Here is a 27900-nt window from a genome sequence, read left to right on the forward strand (position 1 = left end):
TGTAATCTCCTCGTCCCAAGGCTATTCCACATGAGCTTGGAGGAAGTCTAGTGCAGAAGAATAATCACTGGCATTCCAGAGATCAGTACAGCAACATAGACTTCAGTGTTTTCAGTCAATTTGTCAAGACCCAGAAGAGTGATGGTATCAAATTCAGTATGTGTGATCAACAAGAAACCCCTAACCCACAGGTGTCAAACTCATTCCACGGGGGGCCGAGTGTCTGCGGGTTTTCGCTCCTCCCTTGTACTTGATTGATGAATTAACATCACTAATTAGTTAGGAACTCCCCACACCTGGTTGTCTAGGGCTTTATTGAAAGGAAAAACCAAAAACCTGCAGACACTAGGCCCTCCGTGGAATGAGTTTGACACCCCTGCCTAACCCAAATAAGTGGTCCCCTTCAGCTATATACAGCATCATTCATTCTATGGACAAAGATGTTTCACAAAGACCATTCATTTCTCAAGTGTTCAAGATCTCAGATCTATACTACCGTTCAAAAGTTTGGGGTCACTTAGAGATGCCCTTGTTTTTTTATAGAAAAGCATTTTTTTTGGTCCAAAATAACTAATTGATCAGAAATACAGTATAGACATTGTTAATGCTGTAAATGACTATTGTAGCTGGAAACAGACAATTTTTTATGGAATACCTACATAGGCGTACAGAGGCCCATTATCAGCAACCATCAAGTTAATTGATCATWAAAAAAAACTTTTACAATTTTGTTAGCACAGCTGAAAACTGTTGTTCTGATTAAAGAAGCAATAAAACTGGCCTTTAGACTAGTTGAGTATCTGGAGCATCAGCATTTTGGGGTTTGATTACAGGCACAAAATGGCCAGAAACGAAGGCTATTTATTCCATGTGAGAAATTGCAAAGAAACTGAAGTTCTCATACAACGCTGTGTACTACTCCATTTACAGAAAAGCGCGAACTGTCCCTAACCAGAACAGAAAGAGTGGGAGGCCCCGGTGCACAACTGAGCAAGAGGACAAGTACATTAGAGTGTCTAGTTTGAGAAACAGATGCCTCACAAGTCCTCAACTGGCAACTTCATTAAATAGTACCCGCAAAACACCAGTCTCAACGGCAACAGTAAAGAAGCGACTCCGGGATGCTGGCCTTCTAGACAGAGTTGCAAAGAACTGGCCAATAAAAATAAATGCTTAAGATGGGCAAAAGAACACAGACACTGAACAGAGGAACTCTGCCTAAAAGGCCAGCATACCGGAGTCACCTCTTCACTGTTAAGATGTGTTTTGCGGGTACTATTTAAAGAAGCTGCCAGTTGAGGACTTTTGAGGCGTCCGTTTCTCAAACTAGACACTAATGAACTTGTACTCTTGCTCAGTTGTGCACCGGGGCCTCCCACTCCGCTTTTTATTCTGGTTAGAGACAGTTTGTGCTGTTCTGTGAAGGGAGTAGTACACAGCGTTGTACGAGATCTTCAGTTTCTTTGCAATTTCTCACATGGAATAGCCTTCATTTCTCAGAACAAGTATAGACTGATGAGTTTCAGAAGAAAGTTTTGTTTCTGGCCATTTTGAGCCTGTAATCGAACCCACAAATGCTGATGCACCAGATACTCAACTAGTCTAAAGGCCAGTTTTATTGCTTCTTTAATCAGAACAGTTTTCAGCTGTGCTAACATAATTGCAAAAGGTTTTTCTAATGATCAGTTAGCCTTTTAAAATGATAAACTTGGATTAGCTAACATGCCATTGGAACACAGGAGTGATGGTTGCTGATAATGGGCCTCTGTACGCCTATGTAAATTTAATTAAAAATCAGCCGTTTACAGTTACAATAGTCATTTACAACATTAACAATGTCTACACTATTTCTGATCAATTTGATGTCATTTTAAATAGACAATAAATAGACAATAATAATAAAAAGGACATTTCTAAGTGACCCCATACTTTTGAACGGTAGTGTATATTTTACTCAGTTGTTCCATGGACAGGAATTGGACAGAGGACACTGTACACAAAATGTCACAAATTACTACATTACAGGCTGGTGTATTCAACATTTATTTTGTCATTTTAAAAACCGTTGAGGATTCTCAAAATATAAATACATCTCTCCCACACACACAAAATAGGCTGTACACATGCGCTCACACACACACACACACTTTCCCTCAACCCCACACACTTTCACTCAACACAGGCCCCTGAATTGGATCTCAAAATGTGCAATCACAACAAAAGAACAATAAACTGCATCATCTGGTCTCCTTAAGTAGTCCTCTCAACGACGGTCAGAGATTCCATCAATCTGGGGTGTATTCACTAGGAACCAAACGAGACAAAACTGGGAGGGACCTAAATTCATTTTCAAATAAGACTTTCGTTTGTTGCAAAAAGTTTTCTGTAGCAAAATTTTGCACTAATGAATACACCCTTTAACACATTAAAAAACACATTCGTCCTGCCCCGGTCTGTCATAGCAAATTATTATGTAAGTGAAGGGTCCATGATTGATCAAAGAGATTAGAAATTAAAGGGATGGGATAAACATGTCAACGACAGTACATTTAGGGTAGATGAGAATGGCAAAAAGGTATATACACTGAACAAAAATAAGCYCAACATGTAAAGTGTTGGTACCATGTTTCATGAGCTGAAATACAATATCCCAGAAATAAGCACAAAAAGCTAATTTCTCTCAAATTTTGTGCACAAATGTGTTTACATCAATGTTTGTGAGCATTTCTCCTTTGTCAAGATAATCCATCCACTTGACAGGTGTGGCATATCAAGAAGCTGATTAAACAGCATGATCATTACACAGGTACAACTTGTGCTGGGGAAAATGAAAGGCCACTCTAAAAATGTGCAKTTTTGTCACATTATACAATACCACAGATCTCTCAAGTTGAGGGAGTGTGCAATTGGCATGATGACTGCAGGAATGTCCACCAGAGCGGTTGCCAAAGAATTTAATGTTTTAGAGAATTTGGCAGTACARCCGACCGGCCTCGCAACCACGTGTAACCACGCCAGCCCAGGACCTCCACATCCAGCTTCTTCACCTGTGGAATCGTCTGACACCCAGCCAGCTGATGAAACTGTGGGTTTGCACAACTGAAGAATTTCTGKACAAACTGTTTGAAACCGTCTCAGGGAATCTGCATGCGCGTCATCCTCACCACGGTCTTGACCTGACTGCAGTTTGYCGTTGTAACTGACTTCAGTGGCCACTGGCACGCTGGAGAAGTGTGCTCCTCATGGATGAATCCCGATTTCAACTGTACCGGGCAGATGGCAGACAGCGTGTATGGCGTTATGTGGGTGAGTGGTTTGCTGAGTGCCCCATGGTGGCGGTGGGGTTATGGTATAGGCAGGCATAAGCTACAGACAACTGCATTTTAAAGCTCTGATGAAGACCTTGAGGCTGATACATAAAGCTTAATAAAGAGCAGTGACACTAGCAAGAACATTGTGCAGGTTTCTTCTTTTTTCTCACTGTAGGCAAGTTGAATGTCATGACAAGATTCCGAGGTCCATTGTCACGCCATTCATCTCATGTTTCAGCATGATAATGTACAGCCCCATGTCACAAGGATCTGTACACAATTSCTGGAAGCTGAACATGTCCCAGTTCTTCCATGGCTTGCACTCAGACATGTCACCCGTTGTGCATGTTTGGGATGCCCTGGATCAACATTTAAGACAGCGCGTTCCAGTTCCTGCCAATATCCAGTAYCTTTGCATAGCTATTGAAGAGGAGTGGGACAACGTTCCACAGACTGCAATCAACAGCTTGATCAACTCTATGCGAAGGAGATGTCGCTCTACATGAGGCAAATGGTGGTCACACCAGATACTGACTGGTTCWYATCCACGCCCCTACCTATTTTTAAGGTATCTCTGACCAGATGCATATCAGTATTCCCAGTCATGTGAAATCCAGATWYGCGCCTAAWGAATTTATTTCTATCGACCTTTTTCCTTATATGTACTGTAACTCAGTACAATCTTTGAAATTGTTCCATGTTGTGTTTATATTTGTTACGTGTATATGGGAACCAACTGATAGATATACAATGTGCTAGMACTGGGGATGAATCAAATGTGATCAAAAACATCTGTTAAATCCCTCTTCTGTCCAGTGATTCAGTCTTTCATTCTTTGTATGGATAAGGGATGTAAAAACAAACAAAAAAACTAATGGGAGACTTAGCGGTCAAATTTCCTTTCCATACGGAGGGAGATTATTCAGATTTTTGTTTATTGCCATGTTAGTTAGCYTCAGTTTGTAGTCACTTCCCTTTTACAGATAGGCCCTTCTGGAGAATGATGAACAGTCTGAATTGCTCGTGCAAAACACTCCACTAAGATGCCTTGCCCAGTTCAATCTTCTTCTGGATGGCTTTTGCCGAGTGGTATATCAACGAATCAATTAGTCCAGCCACTGGGAAAAAGATACAAGGTAAAGCAAATAACAACAAATATAGTTGCACCACTGTCCATATGGCTCATTCCAACAAACTGTACTACYGTGCCTTGCAAAAGTATTTCACCCCCTTGGCATTACTCCTATTTTGTTGCATTATAACCTGTAATTTAAATGCTTTTTTTATTTGGATTTCATGTAATGGACGTATACAAAATAGTCCAAATTGGTGAAGTTAAAACAAATTACTAGTATATATTTTTTTTTAATCACGGAAAAGTGGTGCGTGCATATGTATTCACCCCCTTTGCTATGAAGCCCCTAAATAAGATCTGGTGCAACCAATTACCTTCAGAAGTCACATAATTAATTAAATAAAATCCACCTGTGTGCAATAAAAAATTTAAACACACATGTTCTGAAAAGGCCCCCCCAGAGTCTGCAACACCACTAAGCAAGCAGCACCATGAAGACCAAGGAGCTCTCAAAACAGGTCAGGGTCAAAGTTGTGAAGTACAGATTGGGGTTGGTTTAAAAAAAAGGAAAAAAATTGTTTTTTTTCCTTCTGAATCTTTGAACATCCCTCATTAAATCCATTATTAAAAAAATTGAAAGAATATGGCACCACAACAAACCTGCCAAGAGAGGGCCGCTCACCAAAACTCACTGACCAGGCAAGGATGGCGTTTATCAAAGAGGCAACAACAGACCAAAGATATCTCCGCTGTGGAGCTTTGTAGCTCCTTCAGGGTTTGGACCACTTTAAGCCGTACACTCCAGAGCTGGGCTTTACAGAAGAGTGGCCTGAAAAAAGCAATTGCTTAAAGACAAAAAAATGAGAAAACACATTTGGTGTTTGCCAAAATGCGTGTGGGATACTCCCCAAACATATGGAAGAAGGTACTCTGGTCAGATGAGACTAAAAATGAGCTTTTTGCCATCAAGGAAAAAGCTATGTCTGGCACAAACCCAACACCTCTCATCACCCCGAGAACACCATCCCAGCATCATGCTGTGGGGATGTTTTTCATCGGCTGGGACTGGGAAACTGGTCAGAATTGAAGGAATGATGGATAGCGCTAAATACAGGGAAATTCTTGAGGGAAACCTGTTTCAGTCTTTCAGAGATTTGAGACTGGGAAGGAGGTTCACCTTCCAGCAGGACAATGACCCTAAGCATACTGTTAAAGCAACACTCGAGTGGTTTAAGGGGAAACATTTAAATGTCTTGGAATGGRCTAGTCAAAGCCCAGACCTCAATCTAATTGAGAATCTGTGGTATGACTTGAAGATTGAACCCATCCAACTTGAAGGAGCTGGAGCAGATTTGCCTTGAAGAATGGCCATAACTCCCAGTAGCTAGATGTGCCAAGCTTATAGAGACATACCTCAAGAGACTTGCAACTGTAATTGCTGCAAAAGGTGGCTCTACAAAAGTATTGACTTTGGGGGGGTYAATAGTTATGCACGCTCAAGTTCAGTTTGTCTTATTTGTTTCACAATAAAAAATATGTTGCATCTTCAAAGTAGTAGGCATGTTGTGTAAATCAAATGACAACCCCCACCCCAAAAAATATATTTTAACTCCAGGTTGTAAGGCAACAAAATAGGAAAAATGGCAAGGGGGGGGTGAACACTTTCGCAAGGCACTGTAGTGCATAGTATACACTACCTTCAAACTGAGAAAGCCATCACTAATTAAAAACAATATTAAAATTATATTAAAGATGTATTGAGCGCCATGTTTGCCATGTGTGCTGCATTTGAAATATGGGATTGCAGAGGTGCCCACCTGTAAATACACCTCCTACGATGGCACACACTCCTGTAAGAAAATGAGTGAATGATCTGAAAAAAAAGAGCAAAAAACATGTTTGATGTAACACACAGCTTACTATTTACATAGGCTACACAGACTTTCCATTGAGGGTCATGTACACCACACGATCAAAATTATGTGGACACCTGCTCGTTGAACATKTCATTCCAAAATCACGGGCATTAATACGGAGTTGGTCCACCCTTTGCTGCTATAACAGCCACCACTATTCTGGGGAGGCTTTCCACTAGATGTTGGAACATTGCTGCGGGGACTTGCTTCCATTCAGCCACAAGAGCATTAGTGAGGTCCGCACTGATGTTGGGCGATTAGACCTGGATCGCAGTCGGCATTCCAATCCATCCCAAAGGTGCTCGATGGTGTTGAGGTCAGGCCTCTGTGCAGGCCAGTCAAGTTTTTCCACACCGATCGACAAACCATTTCTGTATGGACCTTGCCTTGTGCACGGGGGCATTGCCATGCTGAAACAGGAAAGGGCCTTCCCCAAACTGTTGCCACAAAGTTGGAAGCACAGAATCATCTAGAATGTCATTGTATGCTGTAGAGTTAAGATTTTCCTTCACTGGAACTAAGGGGCCTAGCACGTGAAAAACAGCCCCAGACCATTATTCCTCCTCCACTAAACTTTACAGTTGGCACTATGCAGTCAGGCAGGTAGCGTTCTCCTGGCATCTGCCAAACCCAGAATCGTCGGACTGCCAGATGGCGAAGTGCGATTCATCACTCCAGAAAACGAGTTTCCACTGCTCCAGAGTCCAATGGCGGTGGACTTTACGCCACTCCAGCCAACGCTTGGCATTGCACATGGTGATCTCAGGCTTGTGTGCACGGCTGCTCGCCCATGGAAACCCATTTCATGAAGCTCCTGATGAACAGTTCTTGTGCTGACATTCCTTCCAGAGGCTCGGTATTGAGTGTTGCAACCGAAGACAGACGATTTTTACACGCTACGTGCTTCAGCACTTGGCGGTCCCGTTCTGTGAGCTTGTGTGGCCTACCACTTTGCAGCTGAGCAGTTGTTGCGCCTAGACGTTTCCAGCAGGGCAGAAATCTGACAAACTGACTTGTTGGCAAGGTGGCATCCTTTGACGGTGCTACGTTGAAYGTCACTGAGCTCTTCAGTAAGGCTATTCTACTGCCAATGTTTGTCTATGTAGATTGCATGGCTGTGTGCTCGATTTTATACACCTGTCAGCAACGGGTGTGGCTGAAATAGCTGAATCCACAAATGTTAGTGTCCACATACACTATATATACAAAATAATGTTTGAAGCTACCTACCGCTGTTTCTCTGTGAATTTGACCATCATAGGGGAGAGTTCATATAATACAAACACACCAGGTAGGCCCTGGTCTCCGATCAGCCCATTGGCTACTTTCTCATGTCGCGTTACAGAGAATTGGTTTGTTTTAACCACCTGTAAGACAAGTAATACAATGTCCTTGTTTGATGCCCAAGTACCTTAACATGTACAAATACAGCCATGCAAAGGGAAATATAAAATAAATCAAATTTACTTAATATAGCGATAAGATTAACTCTGTGAAATACCTACATTTCACTGCTGTCATGTCCAACATATACTCACCTCTCCATCCCATTTCACGTAGATGGTTGGGACAATCTTCACAAAGTACTGATACATCATGGAAGCTGGAATAAAACAAATTGATTTTTCTATCATTTGCTGAGGCAGAGCACATGTAGTCTGGACAAACGCAACATTCCACTCTGCATGAACACGAGGAGGTGCTATAGCTTTAACATCACATAATTAGCTGGCTACACACCCCCTCAGCTAACTGTCGACTTCAAGTAATGGCCGCCTGCTAGAAAAGCATTTTCAAGTATCATCGAAAAAGAAAAGYTCGTCTTCAAGTGACTGATAACCGTAGAATTAGAACATAGCTATGCTGATAAAACCTACATTTCACTATAAACCATGTCAAAGACAATACAACTCTGTGGCTAWGTCAAGTATTCTTAGCGTGGTCATTAATATATATTAATGACCATGCATAGATATTTCATCGGGAACAAGAAGGATATTTTGTATAGAAACAAGTCTATTTTAAGAACTAGTCATATCCTGCTGGTGAGTCAACTTTTTAACGCAGAAGGATTGTTAATTATGAGGAGATAAAGAATTTATTTTCTCGTTACAAGATCCCGGTTACACTTAGAGTTCGCCATAGTCTTTGATACTATACCATCTGTAACTCATGTTGTTTAGAGGTGTAACAAGACCTCGCCTTCTTGAAATAACTGGATTAAGRGAGGGTGACTACAAAATCGGACACATTTGTTTCTCCTTGCTCCCTCAGAACAGGTCTACACGCGTTTTAMTTCAAAGGGATTTTGTATCAATACCGTACAAATGGTACTTCGTGTTGAGCATCCAGAAAGAGTTCTGCATTTATTTTGGCATTGTCTACATGTAAAGAAATCTACAGTTTTATATTTGTTAATATTCTTGATGACTGTTTGTTTGTTATGGGAGAATGTTCTGCTCGGTTTCCTTAACTATAATAAGGATAAAGAAAAACAATTATACATCTWAAATCTAAATTGTGCTAACGGCAAAATGTCATTCATAAATGTGAATTCACTACTGCATCTCAGTGCAAGAGGCGTCAGTACAGTCCCTGGTTCGAATCCKGGCTGTATCACATCCAGCCGTGATTGGGATTCCCATAGGGCGGCGCACAATTGGRCCAGTGTCATCCAGGTTTGGCCGGGGTAGGCWGTCATTTTAAATAAGAATTTGTTCTTAAGACTTCCCTAGTTKAATAAAATAAAAAATAATGTTCCTGCAAATAAAATACAAAATAAAATTGTACACACAAATCTTTAAGGGCTTCAAGGCCCTTGGTGACATGCTAACCAGTTAGCCAGCCAAAACGCAGCTAGCTAGCAGCTGGGTAAACAGAAGCTTGAGATAAAAGGTGGTTTAAAAGTCTGCATGCAGCCATGCACGTCGCAACATATTAGTTCAAAATCTGCTTTCGGTGTGCAAATAACGTTGCTAGCTAACTCCGCTAGCTTAGTTTGMCGCTTAAACTTAGCCACTTGTGTACCGTAAAAGCAGATTATTACGATTCACATATCTAGCTGACAATCATAAAGTAAAATGTTTGATTTGTGTATATGTTGTTTCGTCTATTTTTGCTATTGCCCTGGCTGGAAGAAGGTTCAGCAAATGGCTAGGTCAAGCGTGAGGTAATACAGTAGGGGGAGAGTGCTTCTAAAATATATTGTTTTATGTATTCTCCACACACTCGTCCTCACAAGAACGTACTCAAGAGAATGCACTCGGACCATGAGAGTGTGGAGCACGGTAATATACATATTGAGAAACACCCATTGACTTCTCAAACKCCAAAACCCAGCCTGGTCTGTTTCGCTAACGTTCCCYGAAGTCTCTCGATGTTGCGCCTCTGGCTTTAGAAACTCTGTGGCTATACGGAGGAGGTTTTAAATGGGATTCATGATGGGCTTTGCAGTTGGGATGGCAGCTGGTGTCATGTTTGGAACATTTTCCTGTATAAGGTAAGCTAGCTAAGTTAACTACTTACCTTTCACAAGTAGGCCTACACTGAAATGCAAGACATGTCATAAGAATGCCATAGTCTGTACTTGGGCATCCCTGATTTCTTTACTATATCAGTTTTGATAAGATTGTTGCAGCCATCCAAACTACATATTGTAGTTTGTTCAATAGAACTCAATAGTGTTATGTGATTTTGTTCAAATGCTGTATTCTTACTGCCCTCAGGGTTGGCATGAGAGGCAGAGAGCTGATGGGAGGAGTTGGGAAGATGARGCAGAGCGGAGGCACGTTGGGTACATTCCTGTCCATTGGGATGGACATCTGCTGCAGAGACCACCTCTACYGCACTTATAATTACACAACGGGACTTTTGTAATAACTCTTATTCCCATGTCACAATTTCGCCATAGTTCTTAGACAAAGTCTGTCAATAAAGGCTATGATTTCAATTGCTGGTAGAAGGTCTAAGTCAAATGCTAGGTGTGGGGAATTTGACGAATGGGATAATTACTAACCTTGTGGTGCTGCAACGTCGGTGCCATCCAAAGGATTGACGATACCAGGGTAGTCCCTCCCAAAGGATAGATGCTTGATCAAGTGAGTCATGTTGATCTGTAGGACACAAGAAACACAAATAAGCACTTAAAGGGGTATGGAAAACACTGCCTTGGAAAGACAATTTCTTTAAATGTACTTACATTGTCTAGTCCAAAGCTCTGCAGATCATGAACTGAAATTAAAACGAGACAATATGTCAGTAATGCTGTGATCTGATAGAACATCAGTTACTGTATATGTTCTGTGTACCCAGAGTATGAGGGTTTACTATTGCCATAATCTACAGCTCTCCCATTACAAGTTATTGTTGAGCACACAGCCCTCAAATGCGATGTGTTCTTGATTACTGCTTGTACCACCTGAATTAAAAGATCAAACCAACAATCACATGCTGGTTATTCAAAAGGAGAGTTTCAAATCAGTTAGAAGCATCTTTGGTTGTCTTTACTAGGCTTTAAGTAACCAGGTGAATTCTGACTGACAACCTCTTCAAATACAAAGTTTGATATTTGACTGGGCAATTTAGAAGGCAGTGATGTGAGGGGGATGTGGCCTGAGTGTCAGTCTGTTTGTGCTATCATGCCAATTCATTGTAACTCATCGGCCTTTCCTCATTTGAGCCGAAGTCCATCCTCTCTCCTCCGTGACCCAGAAACTGATGTGGTCGAGGAGAGTGTCAATTTGTTAGTAGATGAACGGAAGAGTATCCTCCCCTCCTCGATAGCCACCTTTCATCGAGAATAATGTGTATCCTACTTGGGTCCTTCGCCTGAAGAGTTTGGATATCTACCACACCCCCTTTGAAGCAGTTGTTTTTTCGAAGGASAAAAGCACGCAAACATTTAAAAATGATATGCTACTTATACCTTTGCACAAATAAAATGTCATGCACAACTAGCTAAATGTTTTATCACTTCACACATTTTGGGATTCAACCCCTGTAAACTTAATTTGCCTGATGACGCGTGACAGTAATTTKATACAAACTCATTTTTAATCCACGTTCCTTCTCCTCGATTACCATAGACTTTTTTTTTCAAAAGGAGGCGAGAGAGGACGCAGGAGTTGAGCAAATCCAATTSAGAAAAGGCACAGTCATGCCAAACTTGGTCTTTGGCTGGACAAGGACAGCAATGGAGTAGGCAAGAACACAAAACAATCTGGGACCAGGCTAGTGGGGGGTGGTGTTTACTACAAAAATAAAAGCTACAAAATGATGGACTTACTTTCCACAGCGTGCACTGCAGAAAGAAGAGAGAAGAGTCACTATATGACGCATGTTGGGCTACACAGAAAAAGCCAGTCTCTGAAMGGGGTTCATCACATCTGGCATTTCATATACGGCCAAATTCTTATCACAAGGAGATTGTCTGCTTAAAGGCAAAAACCAGACAGAGAAAGTTGTACTAGTCCACCGAATAAAATAGAAAATTAAAGCAGCTTTAAGCTGGTGAAACGTTTGCTCTAAACTTTCGGTACACGTTGTTCATAATGACAAAGGACACCTTTCAATGCCTCCAAGCAAGTTGAGAGAATAGTACTTAGGGCTTACAACTTCATCTGGTTATGTACCATGTAACTTTATCAGCAATTCTTGAGAAATTCTTAAGGTCAATCAAATGAAAGCAGTACCTTCCATTTTTCTTCAATCACAAATACATACTTTTKAATTAATTTGGCCTGTATTCACAGTAACAAAGGTTACATCAGTGACATTGTAGTAACTTTTGTCAAGAAGCTCAAGATTACACCAATTGAATTTTTAAAAATCCATTGGCAAACTGATTGCAAAAAAATTATTGCAAACAAATTAATACATTTCACATTATTTAATTTTCAAATAGAGTGTAACTGTCAATGCAAAATAAGTATATTGGTGTTATTATTAGCAACATTAATGATAAAGCAAGTGAGTCTCAATTTACAATCAAAATGTTACATTTATATGTGGGGGAAAAAAATAGCTACTTAGTTTGACACATTTTTTCACCTGTGCCACAAAGATATAAAGGTCAGATGTTTTCATGAAATAAAAAATAAGATACAATTAATGACTAATGATTGATCCGGAGGAGGAAAGGGAAGAAGTCAAGAAAATGAAAGGAATTATGAAAGAGAAAAAMACCATTTACCAAATGTTTTACTACAGTGTTTTACTGAAAAGACTAGTAACGGATGCACTAGAAATGTTTTTACTGGTCTAGTGACTAGGGGCAAACTCTACACTACAAGAGGGTCTGTACCTAAATCTGGTCTGAGACAGACTGGTTTAATAAACCGCAAGGTGTTTCTTGTAGCAAGTAAGCAATTTTAGAATTCCAACCCAAAAATCAGTCAACCTGTTTCATCTCTAAGCAATTCAGAGGATTGACAGAAAGCACAGAACTTCTATTTTCCTTAGGTAGATAATTGATATCAGGTCTTACCATGAACATGGGACTGCTGGAAACTCTTTCCAGGTGCAAAGTGGAAATTTCCTGCCACCTATCAAAAAAAASACAAATTGAAGAGTTCAGAAAAAAGTCTAACAATTAACATAACATTTGCAGATCGAAAGTGTATGAATGCATTAAAGCACCTCATAAAGTATTAAATCTCAGCGGCAGCACATTTCCATTCCTAATTTTATATAACCACATCTAGAATTCTGTTCKCAAAAAGTGATGATTCATTTCAAATCATGTTGTTTTCAACACTGTCTGACCATTTGAAAGCCAGGCAATTGAAAGTCGAAACATTGTCAGCCATTAAATAAAACGCATTCCTTTTATGACGTGTTAATCAGTGTGTGAGTACTGACTATTCTTTCTGATTATGAACTTAGCCAAAGCATCAGACTATAAGACTAGTTACCTTGTTGACCTCAAGAAAGCCATAGATCTGGCAACCCTCGTTCTTCTGCTCCTGCATCTTCTGGCTGAAGCCCTCCCTCTTGCACTGCTCYATGGTGTCAGGGTTCTTGAAGGCCCAGCCCCGCCTGCGATAGGCTTCCCGTACGTCATCGCAGGTGTTACAGCACCTACAAAAAAGCAAAAGCATAAGCAATATGTCAATTTAACACGTACTATCACAATCACATTGTGGACAAAAGATGAGCTAATTTGTTGTGATAGCCTATGTTCTGCAAAAGAGTTTAGGGCTCAAATAAGTACAAGCTTTCATGGATTCTTTCTAACAAGTCCAATATCACAGGCAAGGGARTTAAGCTCTGAGATTGACAGGGAAACCTCATTGTCTGTCTTTGGTCATGGGAAGTATGATCTGTAAASCCTGGGAATGCATTCTGGAGGGCAWTCCAGTCATGGGAACTCACTTCAAATCCTCTGTCTCTGCTCCATAGCAGCTTTCACACCGCTCAGGATCTAGCTTACTAGGGTCAAAAGGTTCACCTTCCTCTTGTCCCAAATCTACATGAGAGATGACAACAAAACAATATCCATGACCCAGTGAAAACATTTACTATTCAATACAATTCATATATCTRGTTTTCCCAAGAGGGAAAACCTATGCCGCATTCCATGGTGTAGAATGCTCTTCAAGTAATAGAACGGAATCACAAGCAAGCTATTAGCAATATGGTTACCATGCTTCTCTGCCTCTGTAGTGACAGGATTGCCATCCTTGTCCAGCCTTTGCTTGAACAGGTTGTGTTCCACATCCAACTGCTGCTCTCCAGCAACATCCATGGCATCAATGCTGAGATCTGAAGGTCACAGTGATGTTACAAATGTCACATACTTCAACTGTGAAATCACCACATTGCTTCATGCATAACCCCCAAAAAGATTACTTTAGATTTTACGGAGGCATTTTGTCYATTTATGCAACTTTTTTATAATATCACATAAACAAAGCACATATAGGGGTTAATTGTGCAGGTGTAAGTTTGTCAAATGTGATGATGCATGCTCGGTTTTTTCTAAAGTTACTTACAGGCACACGGCATGTTAGGAAATATCACATTAATGTTGATTTTCAGTTTGTCTCCTCGTGATGTGTCCACAAACAARTCAGGATGGACCTGTGTTGGCAGAACAACATTCATATTTTGCAAGTCATAAAACAGTGGTATCTAAAGTGCTTACCGGGCCTCATAGATTAAGTAAACGTTATGACATATGGCTAAATAATTATAACAGAACATAAAATGATAGTGATGTTCCAATTATTCTCAAACTGGCTAGCCAAAAGGATTCGACTCGTTCATTTCTCTCTCCAGTTGGAAAGGCCCTATGCCGGAATGTGGAAAGCCAGAGCCCAGCGCAGTAACGTTAACGTTATATGGCTAGGAAAACGTACCTCAATCCCGAAATGATTCAAYGTGAATCGAGAAGATTGAAATAGTGCTAGTTTTTAAACAAACATCAGTTTTCGTCAGAATGCTAGGCTAGGTAATACTAAAGCAACAAACTYCATTCAACACTTCTGGTAGTTACTCAACCAAATAATAGGCGTACCATTTTAATGGAATCGAATAGGCTGTTATAGCATTAGCTAGCCTAGCATGCTGGCAAAAACGGCAATTTAATTCAAATCTAGCAGTATTTCAATATTCTCGAGTCACCTTTCATAATTTCGGGATGAATATGTACAACGACATATTCCATCCTGGATTGAGGTACATTATCCCAGACCTATAACGCGCTGAGCTCTGACTGTCTACATTCCGGTGTTGTGCCGAAAATCTCTCCCCYCACACTTAATTCTTCATTCCTGCGACTTGCTTGCTAGTTGGGATTTCTGCTCTTCACTCCGTTGTCAGTTTAGCCTACATTTCACTGATCTTAGTAGCAGAAAGCATGTTTTATTTGTGTCCTTCAAGGCAGCTGTCAATGATCACGTTAGGCTGCGTTTCATTGTAATTTTTATTGCGGTTTGATCGTGGGGAAGGCACTAGTAATGTCTGCAGTTTTCGGTGTGGCTGTGTCGAGTGTATTAATCTATAAATAAATCTCTTTGCTAAAATTCGTCATCTCTCCCATGTCTTATTCGARTAGTAGTTGTTCTGAAATGTTTGCATGCCTACATTTTACTCACTCCGTTTAATATAACACACATACATTAATTATTCATTTAGATTGCCTATTCTGATCATTGACAGCTGCCTTGAAGGACACAAATAAAACATGCTTTCTGCAACTAAAATCTGTGAAATGTAGGCTAAACCGACAACGGAGTGAAGAGTAGCAATCTCAACTAGCAAGCAAGTCGCAGCAATGAAGAATTGAGTGTGCGCGCGTTCACACGAAGGGGAAGAGGGGGAGGGGTTTCGGCACAACACCGGCATAGCACCATTCCGACTCAAGAGACACATTAACTTGAGTAGGATCCTTTTGGCTAGTCATTGCATTTCAGCACCATGCCCACCATTGGAATGTTGAGCATTCCCAGTTTCCCTGGTGGCAATTAACTGTACCTTTGATTACAAAAAAAAATGTAATTGCAAAGGGCTCAGCTGGAAAAGTTTGAATACCACTGTTATAGAGTATACAAACCACAATAATTGTTGTATGCAAAGTTGGCTAGGCTTGCTAGCTGTTATAGTTCCTTGTTGTCATAGTTCTCCATTAGAATATCCTTACGTTTACAAGTGTGATCCATACAGAGCTAGCTCTCACCCACGTATTTGACTGGCACACTTAACATGTTCCCTGACTATTTTTTGAAAATGTAACGTTACATTAACCTACCTCCTTAGTGAGATAATACTGCAACTCTGAGAAGAACAGGATCAACATGATGAGACCACTTATGATGGTGACTTCAAAAAGGGGAAAGAAGAAAAATGTCAGAATATCACCAAATCCCATAGAGTTTTTGCAAACTACATAGTAATATGTTCTGCTCTCTAGTCTGACAGATCTAGAATGCTAGCCCAAACACAGTGATCCTAGTCCTACTAGCTAGCTACTGGGGACAGTATGTGTTCTGCAAGTAGCTAAGCGCTACCAAAAGTCTACCCAAAACCACTCACCCGTAGCTCCGCTGCATGTTTTAATTCGGAAATCCTCAAGAGTTTTCGGATAAGCATCAAATTGTTTTAGTTTATGTAGTGTGTCCATCTTCTTTCACGCCGTGGGCTGAAATAATTCCCGATACACATCAGTTCTCAACATTTACTTCCGGTACACAAGGCATACGTATTGAACCAATCAGCGCCAACCACGTAGCGGCCCGTGTGTACCACCAAAGACGTTCTATTATATTGACAAGATAGTCGAGTGACCATTCAAACAATAGAGGAGTTGACGTACGACGCCTCCCGCCTGCCATGTTGGAAGACCACCGCATTAATTCTTCGACAACAACAGCAGAGTGGCTARGCCAAACTGCATGGTAACAGTGCCTAAAACTAGTTGATTCATCACCACGGTCATTTTGAGTATTTGCCTGCTCTAACAAGGCAGGAAAGACAACGAAAAAAACGTTGTTGTCTTGAATGCAACCATGTAATCTAGCCCTATGAAAAAAGGGTCCTGGCTAAAAGGGATCCAGCTTTAGTCAAATTGTTCAAAAAAACATGTTTTGTTGCATTTTAGCTAACCCTAACCCCTTTCATATACATAACCTAATTATCCTAACCTGCTGCCTAAATTCTCATAATCTGCTACGAAATGTCAAATATGATGTTCATTTGACAAAAACTGTATCCCTTCTAGCTTTGACCATGAAAAGGAGAGAAGCAAATTGTACAATATGACGTCCATATAGCCTGGAGAACATTATTGTATTCAAAGAAAAACTCCAGTGGTTATAATATATTCATTTATTCATATGATAACCCAATGATAATTTGTTTCAATTTATTCATAGGAGGAGGGAAAATGTATGGACATTACAGAATACGACAAAAGTCTCAATGGGATAGGACAACCTGATGTGTTGACTATTGGTTGTTCAAGACAAACAATAAATTCAATATTTATATGACACTAAAACACGTGAATGAATTAAACATAAACAAAGAATTAAGAGCRCTGATGMTATAGGTGACCTGAAGCTTTTCATTTGTTTATGTACTACTGTAGGTCACCAGCTGACCTCTATCAAGACACCCATGTCGACTGGATTCCCACTGTGAAGATGAGCAATGCTGCAGCAGCATCAGATTCTGCTTCTTCTACTTTTTCCTTTTCGAGATATGAAAGGAGACATCCCTCAATTATACGAGATGGTTGTTATATGTGGTGCTTTGGTCAATCTGAACGATTCTGTTGTGCTATTTGAGTAGAGGACCTTCACCTTGTCGTCATGACAAAAGTGCCCACTTAAACCATATTAATATATAAAATGCAATTTTGAATGTGTAAAAGACTATTGTTTATGATATTGCGAAAAAGAAGGTGAAAATCTTACACACTTGTTCTATAAATGTAAATCTTTGATAGATTTTTGGGATAACCTTGCAGAATACTTATTTAGCTTTTTTAACCCTACCCATGTTTTTGACATGAAGGATATAATATGTTACTTTTGCAATGATAACAAGACCATTGAAATGATTGTGAATTATTTTATTCTTGWTGCCAAATACTTTAAACAAACAAAAATTCTATACCAAAATTACTAATATTTATGATTGAATTTATTAATCTTGTTAAGACATTATCCATAGTTAATAACAAACAGAATAACATCTGTTCATTTTAACATCTGAATCATTTTAATTAGACATTTTCTGTGCACTAAAAAGTTGTAATATATATTTTTTGTATATATTTAGTATTTTCTTATTTATACCTGTGTTTTGTTTTGTTTTGTTTGACATGTTTGATGTAGGGATGTAAGTTGTTTATCGCTGATAATTTTGTATAATAAATACATTTCAAAATAAAATGTCCTCAAAGATTGAAGGCAGGTGGGAGTAGGCGAGYTTGGGTGGGACCATTCTAGCCAATGAGATGGCAGAAACGCATGTGAACAAATCAAATCTTGTCACATGCGCCGATGACAACTGGTATAGACGTTACCGTGAAATGCTTGCTTACCAGCCCTTCCTAACAATGCAGAGTTTAAAAAATAATAATACGAAACATAATAGTAACACAAGAGGAATAAAATACACAAGAATGGAGCTATATACAGAGAGTACCAGTACCAGATCAATGTGCAGAGGTACAAGGTTATTGAGGTAGATATGTACATGAAGGCAGGTTAAAGACAGGACAGATAATAGTAATATGAGTAAAATAACGAACAAAGTAGCAGCAGCAAGTTATGAGTGTAAAAGTGTGTGTGTGTGTAATGTGTATGATCATGGAACAAGATGACGACCGAAGAACATAGCTGACGTTTTACGTTCTCCCAACTAAATGTGCTATTGTTTTTTTGTGTGCGTGTTGTGTAACTTATTTTTTAAACTTATTGTGTACATAATGTTGGTTATGACCGAAAATAACTTATGGACATCTGAAAAGCYATTACTCACAGCGGACRGGATAAAACTTTTTCCTTTAACGAGTCCGACTAGAAGGATATCCTGCTTTCACTAGAACAGGCCCAGATCCACYCCTTTTGTGTGAAGAAAAGATGCCAGAAAAGGGGCCGCAGATCGGGCAGCCTTCTGAGAATCCGTAGGCAAGCGAGTAAACTCCCACTGCCATCTGTTCTTCTTGCTAAGGTGCAATATTTGGAAAATAAAATTGATGACCTACTATTAAGATTATCCTACCACGGGACATTAAAAACTGTAACATTTTATGTTTCACTGAGACGTGGCTGAACGAAGATACGGACAATATAGAGCTAATGGGATTTTCCATGCACTGGCAGAACAGAGACGCTACCTCTGGTAAGACGAGGAGTGGGGGTGTGTGTCTTTTTGTCAATAACAGCTGGTGCGCGATGTCTAATATTAAATAAGTCTTGAGGTATTGCTGACCTGGGTAGAGTACCTTATGATAAGCTGTGGACCACACTATCTACCAAGAGAGTTCTCATCTGTATTATTCGTAGCTGTCTATTTACCACCACAGAACYAAGCAGGCACTAAGACCGCTCTCAACCAACTCTATAAGGCCATAAGCAAAGAAGAAAATGCTCACTCAGAAGCGGCGCTCCTAGTGGCCGGGGACTTTAATGCAGGCAAACTTAAATTAGTTTTACCAAATTTTTACCTGCATGTCACATGTGCAACCAGGGACAAAAAAATCCTAGACCACCTTTACTCCACACAAAGAGATGCATACAAAGCTTTCCCCCGCCCTCCATTTGGAAAATCTGTCCATAATTCTATCCTCCTGATTCCTGCTTACAAGCAAAAACTAAAGCAGGAAGTACCAGTGACTCGCTCAATACGGAAGTGGTCAAATGAAGCGAATGCTACAATACAGGACTGTTTTGCTAGCACAGACTGGAATATGTTCCGGGATTCATCCAATGGCATTGAGGAGTACACCACCTCAGTCATCYGCTACATCAATAAGTGCATCGCTGACGTTGTCCCCACAGTGACTGTACGTACATATCCCAACCAGAAGACATAGATTACAGGCAACATCTYCATCGAACTAAAGGCTAGAGCTGACACTTTCAAGGAGTGGGAGACTAATCCGGACGCCAATAAGAAATCCCGCTAWGCCCTCAGACGTACCATCAAAGAAGCCAAGCATCAATACAGGACTAAGATTGAATCCTACTACACCGGCTCTGACGCTCGTCGGATGTGGCAGGGATTGAAAACTATTACGGACTACAAAGGGAAACCCAGACGCGAGCTGCCCAGTGATGCGAGCCTACCAGACGAGCTAAATGTCTTTTATGCTCGCTTCGAGGCAAGCAACACTGAAGCATGCACGAGAGCACCAGCTGTTCTGGATGACTGTGTGATAACACTCTCGGTGGCCAATGTGAACAAAACCTTTAAACAGGTCAACATTCACAAAGCACCTGGGGCAGACGGATTACCAGGACGTGTAGTCAAAGCATACGCGGACCAACTGTCAAGTGTCTTCACTGACATTTTCAACCTCTCCCTGACCGAATCTGTAATACCTACATGTTTCAAGCAGACCACCCATAGTCCCTGTGCCCAAGGAAGTGAAGGTAACCTGCCGAAATGATTACCACCCAGTGGCACTCACGTCGGTAACCATGAAGTGCTTTGAAAGGCTGGTCATGGCTCACATCAYCAGCATCCTCCCGGACACCGTAGACCCACTCCAATTCYCATACCGTCCCAACAGGTCCACAGATGACGCAATCTCAATCGCACACGACACTGCCCTTCCTCACCTGGACAAAAGGAACACCTATGTGAGAATGCTGTTCATTGACTACAGCTCAGCGTTCAACACCATAGGGCCCACGAAGCTCATCACTAAGCTAAGGACTCTGAGACTAAACACCTACCTCTGCAACTGMATCCTGGACTTCCTGACRGGCCGCCCCCAGGTGGTAAGAGTAGGCAACAACACGTCTGCCACGCTGATCCTTAATACGTGGGGCCCCTCAGGGGTGTGTACTTAGTCCCCTCCTGTATTCCCTGTTCACCCACGACTGCATGGTGTTATGAGAATTTTGTTCTCAATGTTCTTAAACTGAATTTCAATTAAACTACTCAGTCTGCAACCCAGAGTTTGTAAGATTCTGGTTGAATGAAACAGAGTCCCAGTTTACAATAGTCAGAATGTTTATTCACGAGAGRGKTCRAAAATCAAAAATGCAAACACAYTCTTTATAACACACACAAACAAGTTCAAATSTTAAGCTACGSCTTGCTCAGACAGMCAGMGTTTTTCCACTACACAGATACATTGTTTCTTTAATCTGCAACATGTTTCATAATTTTCTGCAAGCCTAACAGTTTCTCCCCTCCACGGCTGGAGACAGAATGTCCTGTAAGGAACACAATAGTACAACTTGTCTGTCGATAGCTCCTCTTATCATTTGTTTCCCACTTGCACCCTGCTTACATACTAAAAAGTGTCATGTTTTGTCATTTATTTTCATGTCTTTTCCCTGTGCTTCCCTGCTTGTGTCTTATTAGGTTCTTTCCCTCTTTCTCTCTCTCTCTCTCCTCCTCCCTCTCTCCCTCTCCCGCTCTCTCTCTCTATCGTTCCGTTCCTGCTCCAGCTGTTTCTCATTCTCCTAACGACCTCATTTACTCTTTCACACCTGTCCCCTATTTTGCCCTCTGATTAGAGTCCCTATTTCTCCCTCTGTTTCCGCTCCTGTCCTTGTCGGATTCTTGTTTGATGTTTGCTGTCCTGCGTCCTTGTTCCGCCCTGTCGTGTTTTTGCCTGGAATAAAGACTCTGTTTCTTTAAGTCGCTTTTGGGTCCGCATTAATCAGCATAACAGAAGATCCGACCAAGATGGACCCAGGACTATGGATTCTCTCAACACTGCCGTCGAGTTCCAGGGAGCAAGCTCGGCAGACACGAGCAGGAATTGTTTGCTGCTCGTCATGCGTTGAAACCCTGGCCGCTCAGGTCTCCGATCTCTCTGGACAGTTTCAGAGTCTTCGTCTCGTGCCACCAGATACTTCCTGGTCTTCCAAGTCTCCGGAACTAGGGTTAATAACCCACCTTGTTACTCTGGGCAGCCCACTGAGTGTCGCTCCTTTCTCACCCAGTGTGATATTGTGTTCTCTCTCCAGCCCAACACGTACTCAAGAGAGAGAGCTCGGATCGCTTACGTCATATCACTCCTTACTGGTCGGGCTCGGAGTGGGGCACAGCCATCTGGAGGCAAGGGCTGAGTGTTCTATCGATTATCTGAACTTTAAAGAGGAGATGATACGGTTTTTGATCGTTCAGTTTTTGGAAGGAGGCTTCCAGGGTCCTGGCTTCCCTATGTCAAGGTGATCGATCCATAACGGATTACTCTATAGAGTTTCGCCACTCTTGCTGCCTCCAGTGACTGGAACGAGCCGGCGTTGCTCGCTTGTTTTCTGGAGGGACTCCACGCTGAGGTTAAGGATGAGATTCTCTCCGGGAGTTCCTTCCAGCGTGGACTCTTTGATTGCACTCGCCATCCGCTATAGAACGACGGGTAGATCTTCGTCACCGAGCTCGTGGAGGAGAGCTGCGTTAACGGTGTTTCCCCTCTCCGCATCTCAAACCATCTCCTCCCCCCGGCTCAGAGACTGAGCCCATGCAGCTGGGAGGTATTCGCATCTCGACTAGGAGAGGGAACGGAGAATCACCAACCGCCTTTGTCTCTATTGCGGTTCTGCTGGACATTTTGTCATGTCATGTCCAGTAAAAGGCCAGAGCTCATCAGTAAGCGGAGGGCTACTGGTGAGCGCTACTACTTCAAGTCTCTCCATCAAGATCCTGTACTACCTTGTCGGTCCATCTACGCTGGACCGGTTTCGGCTGCTTCCTGCAGTGCCTTGATAGACTCTGGGGCTGAGGGTTGTTTTATGGACGAAGCATGGGCTCGGAAGCATGACATTCCTCTCAGACAGTTAGAGAAATCCACGCCCATGTTCGCCTTAGATGGTAGTCTCTCCCAGTATCAGATGTGAGACACTAACCTTTACCTCACAGTATCTGGTAATCACAGTGAGACTATTTCATTTTTGATTTTTCGTTCACCTTTTACACCTGTTGTTTTGGGTCATCCTGGCTAGTATGTTCATAATCCTTCTATTAATTGGACTAGTAATTCTATCCTATCCTGGAACGTTTCTTGTCATCGTGAAGTGTTTAATGTCTGCTATCCCTCCTGTTTCTTCTGTTCCCCTCTACTCAGGAGAACCTGGTGATTTTGACAGGAGTGCCGGAGGAATATCATGATCTGCGCACGGTCTTCAGTCGGTCCAGAGCCAACTCCCTTCCTCCTCACCGGTCGTATGATTGTTGTATTGATCTCCTTCCGGGACCACTCCCCCTCGGGGTAGACTATACTCTCTGTCGGCTCCCGAACGTAAGGCTCTCGAGGATTATCTGTCTGTTTCTCTCGACGCCGGTACCGTGGTGCCTTCTTCCTCTCCGCCGGAGCGGGGTTTTTCTTTGTTAAGAAGAAGGACGGTACTCTGCGCCCCTGCGTGGATTATCGAGGGCTGAATGACTAACGGTTAAGAATCGTTATCCGCTTCCCCTTATGTCGTCAGCCTTCGAGATTTTGCAGGGAGCCAGGTTCTTTACTAAGTTGGACCTTCGTAACGCTTACCATCTCGTACGCATCAGAGGGGGGGACGAGTGGAAGACAGCGTTTAACACTCCGTTAGGGCATTTTGAATACCGGTTTTGCCGTTCGGTCTCGCAAAATGCTCCAGCTGTCTTTCAGGCATTAGTTATATGTACTGAGAGACATGCTGAACATCTTTTGTTTTCGTTTACCTTGACGATATCCTGATTTTTCACCGTCTCTCGAGATTCATGTTCAGCACGTTCGACGTGTACTCCAGCGCCTTTTAGGAGAGATTGTCTCTACGTGAAGGCTGAGAAGTGCGCCTTTCATGTCTCCTCTGTCACATTTTCTCGGTTCTGTTATTTCCGCTGAAGCATTCAGATGGATCCGCTAAGGTCCAGCTGTCAGCGATTGGCCCGTTCCTAAGTCACGTGTCGAGTTGCAGCGCTTTCTCGGTTTCGCTAATTTCTATCGGCGTTTCATTCGTAATTTCGGTCAAGTGGCTGCCCCTCTCACAGCTCTGACTTTCTGTCAAGTCTTGCTTTAAGTGGTCCGGTTCCGCCCAGGGAGCTTTTGATCTCCTCAAGAAGCGTTTTACATCCGCCCCCTATCCTTGTTACTCCTGACGTCACTAAACAATCATTGTCGAGGTTGACGCTTCAGAGGTGGGCGTGGGAGCCATTCTGTCCCAGCGCTTCCATTCTGACGATAAGGTCCATCCTTGCGCTTACTTTTCTCATCGCCTGTCGCCATCGAACGCAACTATGATGTGGTAACGCGAACTGCTCGCCATCCGCTTAGCCATAGGCGAATGGCGACAGTGGTTGGAGGGGGCGACCGTCCCTTTTGTCGTTTGGACTGACCATAAGAACCTTGAGTACATCCGTTCGGCCAAACGACTTAATGCACGTCAAGCTCGTTGGGCGTTGTTTTTCGCTCGTTTCGAGTTCGTGATTTCCCTATCGCCCGGGAAATAAGAACACCAAGCCTGATGCCTTATCTCGTCTCTTTAGTCTTCTGTGGCTTTCTACGACCCCAAGGGGATTCTCCCTGAAGGGCGTGTTGTCGGGTTGACTGTCTGGGGAATTGAGAGACAGGTAAAGCAAAGCACTCACCCACACTGCGTCGCCGCGCGCTTTGTCCTAGAACCTTCTGTTCGTTCCTGTCTCTACTCGTCTGGCTGTTCTTCAGTGGGCTCACTCTGCCAAGTTAGCTGGCCACCCCGCGTTCGGGGTACGCTTTGCTTCTATTCGCCACGGTTTTGTGTGGCCTACTCAGGAGCGTGACACGCGGCCGTGTCGTGGCTGCTTGTTCGGACTGCGCGCAGACTAATCAGGTAAACTCTCTCCTGCCGGTCGTCTCATGACCGCTTCCCATTCCTTCTCGACCATGGTCTCAATCGCCTTAGACTTTATTACCGGTCTGCCTTCGTCCTTGCGGGGAAGACTGTGATTCTTACGGTTATCGATAGGTTCTCTAAGGCGGCACATTTCATTCCCCTCGCTAAGCTTCCCTTCCGCTAAGGAGACGGCACAGATCATCATTGAGAATGTGTTCAGAATTCATGGCCTCCCGTTAGACGCCGTTTCAGACAAGAGTGCGCAATTCACGTCACAGTTTTGGAGGGAGTTTTGTCGTGTTATCGGGCTTCCGTCAGTCTCTCTTCCGGGTTTCATCCCCAATCTAACGGTCAAGCAGAAAGGGCCAATCAGTCGATTGGTCGCATATTACGCAGCCTTTCGTTTCGAAAACCCTGCGTCTTGGGCAGAACAGCTCCCCTGGGCTGAGTACGCTCATAACTCGCTTCCTTCGTCTGCTACCGGGCTATCTCGTTCAGAGTAGTCTTGGGTACCAGCCTCCTCTGTTCTCGTCCCAGCTCGCCGAGTCCAGCGTTCCCTCCGCTCAGGCTTTTGTCCAACGTTGTGAGGGCGCACCTGGAGGAGGGTCAGGTCTGCACTTTGCGTTACAGGGCGATGACTGTGAGAGCCGCCAATAAACGTAGGATAAGGAGTCTAGGTATTGTCGCGGTCAAGATGTGGGCTTTCCACTCGCAACCTCCCCCTTACGCAGCTTCTCGCAAGTTGACTCCGCGTTTCATTGGTCCGTTCGTGTCTCTCAGGTCGTCTAATCCTGTCGGCTGTGCGACTGCTTCTTCGCGACATCTTCGTCGCGTCCACCCTGTCTTCCATGTCTCCTGTGTCAAGCCTTTTCTTCGCGCCCCGTTGTCTTCCCTCCCCCCCCCCGTCCTTGTCGAGGGCGCACCTATTTACAAGGTACGGAAAGATCATGGATATGCGTTCTCGGTGGACGTGTCACCAGTACTTAGTGGATTGGGAGGGTTTACGGTCCTGAGGGAGAGGAGTTGGGTTCCATCTCGGACGTGCTGGACCGTTCGTTGATTGAGATTTCCTCCGTTGCCGCCAGGGTTCCTCTCCGAGTGCGCCAGGAGGCGCTCGGTGAGTGGGGGGGTACTGTCATGTTTTGTCATTTATTTTTCATGTCTTGTCCCTGTGCTTCCCTCTGCTGGTCTTATTAGGTTCTTTCCCTCTTTCCTCTCTCTCTCTCCTCCTCCCTCTCTCCCTCTCCCGCTCCTCTCTCTCTTATCGTTCCGTTCCTGCTCCCAGCTGTTTCTCATTCTCCTAACGACCTCATTTACTCTTTCACACCTGTCCCCTATTTTGCCCTCTGATTAGAGTCCCTATTTCTCCCTCTGTTTTCCGCTCCTGTCCTTGTCGATTCTTGTTTGATGTTTCTGTCCCTGCGTCCTTGTTCCGCCTCCTGTCGTGTTTTTTGCCTGGAATAAAGGACTCTGTTTCTTTAAGTCGCTTTTGGGTCGCATAATCAGCATATACAAAAAGGAACAAAAGGTCCTTGTTCTAATTCTGACTAAAACTACATACATCATCAGTATATAGTTTTATGATCCTAATACATTTCATACAATTATATGGTTTCAGGGTGGAATATTTTAATCATTACCATTAAGCATATTAATTCCCTTATCAATGGCCAAACACAACTCCAACACCATCATTAAGTTTGCTGATGACACTTCAGTGGTAGCGGGTCAGAGGTTTCAAGGTCCTTGGTGTCCACATCACCAACGAACTTCATGGTTCAAACATACCAAGACAGTCGTGAAGAGGGCACGACAAAACCTTTTTCCCCCTCAGAGGACTGAAAAGATTTGGCATGGGTCCCCAGATCCTCAAAAGGTTCTACAGCTGCACCATCGAGAGCATCCTGACTGGTGTCACCGCCTGGTATGGCAACTGCTCGGCATCTAACCATAAGAGCACTACAGAGGTAGTGTGAACGGCCCAGTACATCATTAGGCCAAGCTTCCTGCATCCAGGACCTATCTAATAGGCGATGTCAGAGGAAAGCCCATAAAATTGTCAGAGACTGCCATCACCCAATTTATAGACTGTTTGTCTCTGCAACCACATGGCAAGCGGTACCGGAGCACCAAGTCTGACCAAAGGCTCCTCAACAGTTTCTACTCCCAATCATAAAGACTGCTGAACAATTCATAAAATCGCCAGACAATTTACATTAACCCCCCCCCCCCCCTTTGTACACTGCTGCTACTCGCTGTTTGTTTATCTATGCAGTCATTTCGCCCCCACTACATGTACAGATACCTCAACTAGCCTGTACCCCGCACACTTAACTCAGTACCGGTTGCCCCTGTATATAGCCTCGTTATTCTTATTCTTATTTGTGTTACTTTTATTATTACTTTTTATTTTAGTCTACTTGGTAAATATTTTTTCTTCTTCTTGAACTGCACTGTTGGTTAAAGGCGTTGTAAGTAAGCATTTCACGGTAAAGTCTACACTTGTTGTATACGGCGCATGTTTTTGTTGTGTCGGTATGTGTGTGTGTGTTTTGTGTGTGTTTGTGCGTATGTCAGTGGAGGCTCATCAGGAGGCAGGGTTGGACTATACTCCTCAGTGAATTTCAGAAAAATACAATAGTGAAACATTAAAAAATGTATCCTTTTTATGGTAAAAGTATACTAAATATATTCACGTCACCAAATAATTGATTAAAACACACTGTTTTGCAATGAAGGTCTACAGTAGCCTCAACAGAACTCTGTAGGGTAGCACCATGGTGTAGCCGGAGGACAGCTAGTTCCCGTCCTCCTCTGGGTACATTGGCTTCAATACAAAACCTAGGAGGGCTCATGGTTATGACCCCTTTCCATAGACTTGCACAGTAATTATGACAACTTCCAGAGGACATCCTCCAACCTATCAGAGCTCTTACAGCATGAACTGACATGTTGTCCACCCAATCAAAGGATCAGAGAATGAATCTTACTGAAAGCATAAACTACAGCTAGCCCTGCAGTGTATAAAATGTAGTTGACTCAAAGATAAAGACAATTTTGAACAAATTAATTTCTTAGAAATAAAGGAGAAGCAAGAGACCAAGCTATATTTTATCGTATTA

At 42.6% G+C, this 27900-nt stretch overlaps 1 protein-coding gene across 2 annotated transcripts; it reads right to left on the reverse strand.

Annotated features, from left to right (window-relative positions):
• Positions 1-3736: 3736 nt before the first annotated feature.
• LOC111969670 (endoplasmic reticulum-Golgi intermediate compartment protein 3) lies at positions 3737-16489 on the reverse strand. Of its 2 annotated transcripts, XM_023995832.3 has the most exons (14): positions 16335-16489; positions 16051-16121; positions 14294-14381; positions 13944-14063; positions 13674-13767; positions 13214-13379; positions 12787-12844; positions 11587-11601; positions 10501-10532; positions 10318-10414; positions 7841-7905; positions 7533-7669; positions 6204-6259; positions 3737-4429 (listed from the first exon to the last, which is right to left on the reverse strand). In XM_023995832.3, the coding sequence occupies exons 1-14, from the start codon at positions 16420-16422 to the stop codon at positions 4350-4352; spliced, it is 1167 nt and encodes a 388-aa protein (XP_023851600.1). In that variant the 5' UTR covers positions 16423-16489; the 3' UTR covers positions 3737-4349. The 2 variants fall into 2 exon arrangements, with proteins under 2 accessions (XP_023851600.1, XP_023851601.1); XM_023995833.2 differs by lacking the exon at positions 11587-11601.
• Positions 16490-27900: the final 11411 nt, after the last annotated feature.

The sequence above is a fragment of the Salvelinus sp. IW2-2015 genome, linkage group LG11, assembly GCF_002910315.2.
Source record: "Salvelinus sp. IW2-2015 linkage group LG11, ASM291031v2, whole genome shotgun sequence".
Taxonomy (NCBI): domain Eukaryota; kingdom Metazoa; phylum Chordata; class Actinopteri; order Salmoniformes; family Salmonidae; genus Salvelinus; species Salvelinus sp. IW2-2015.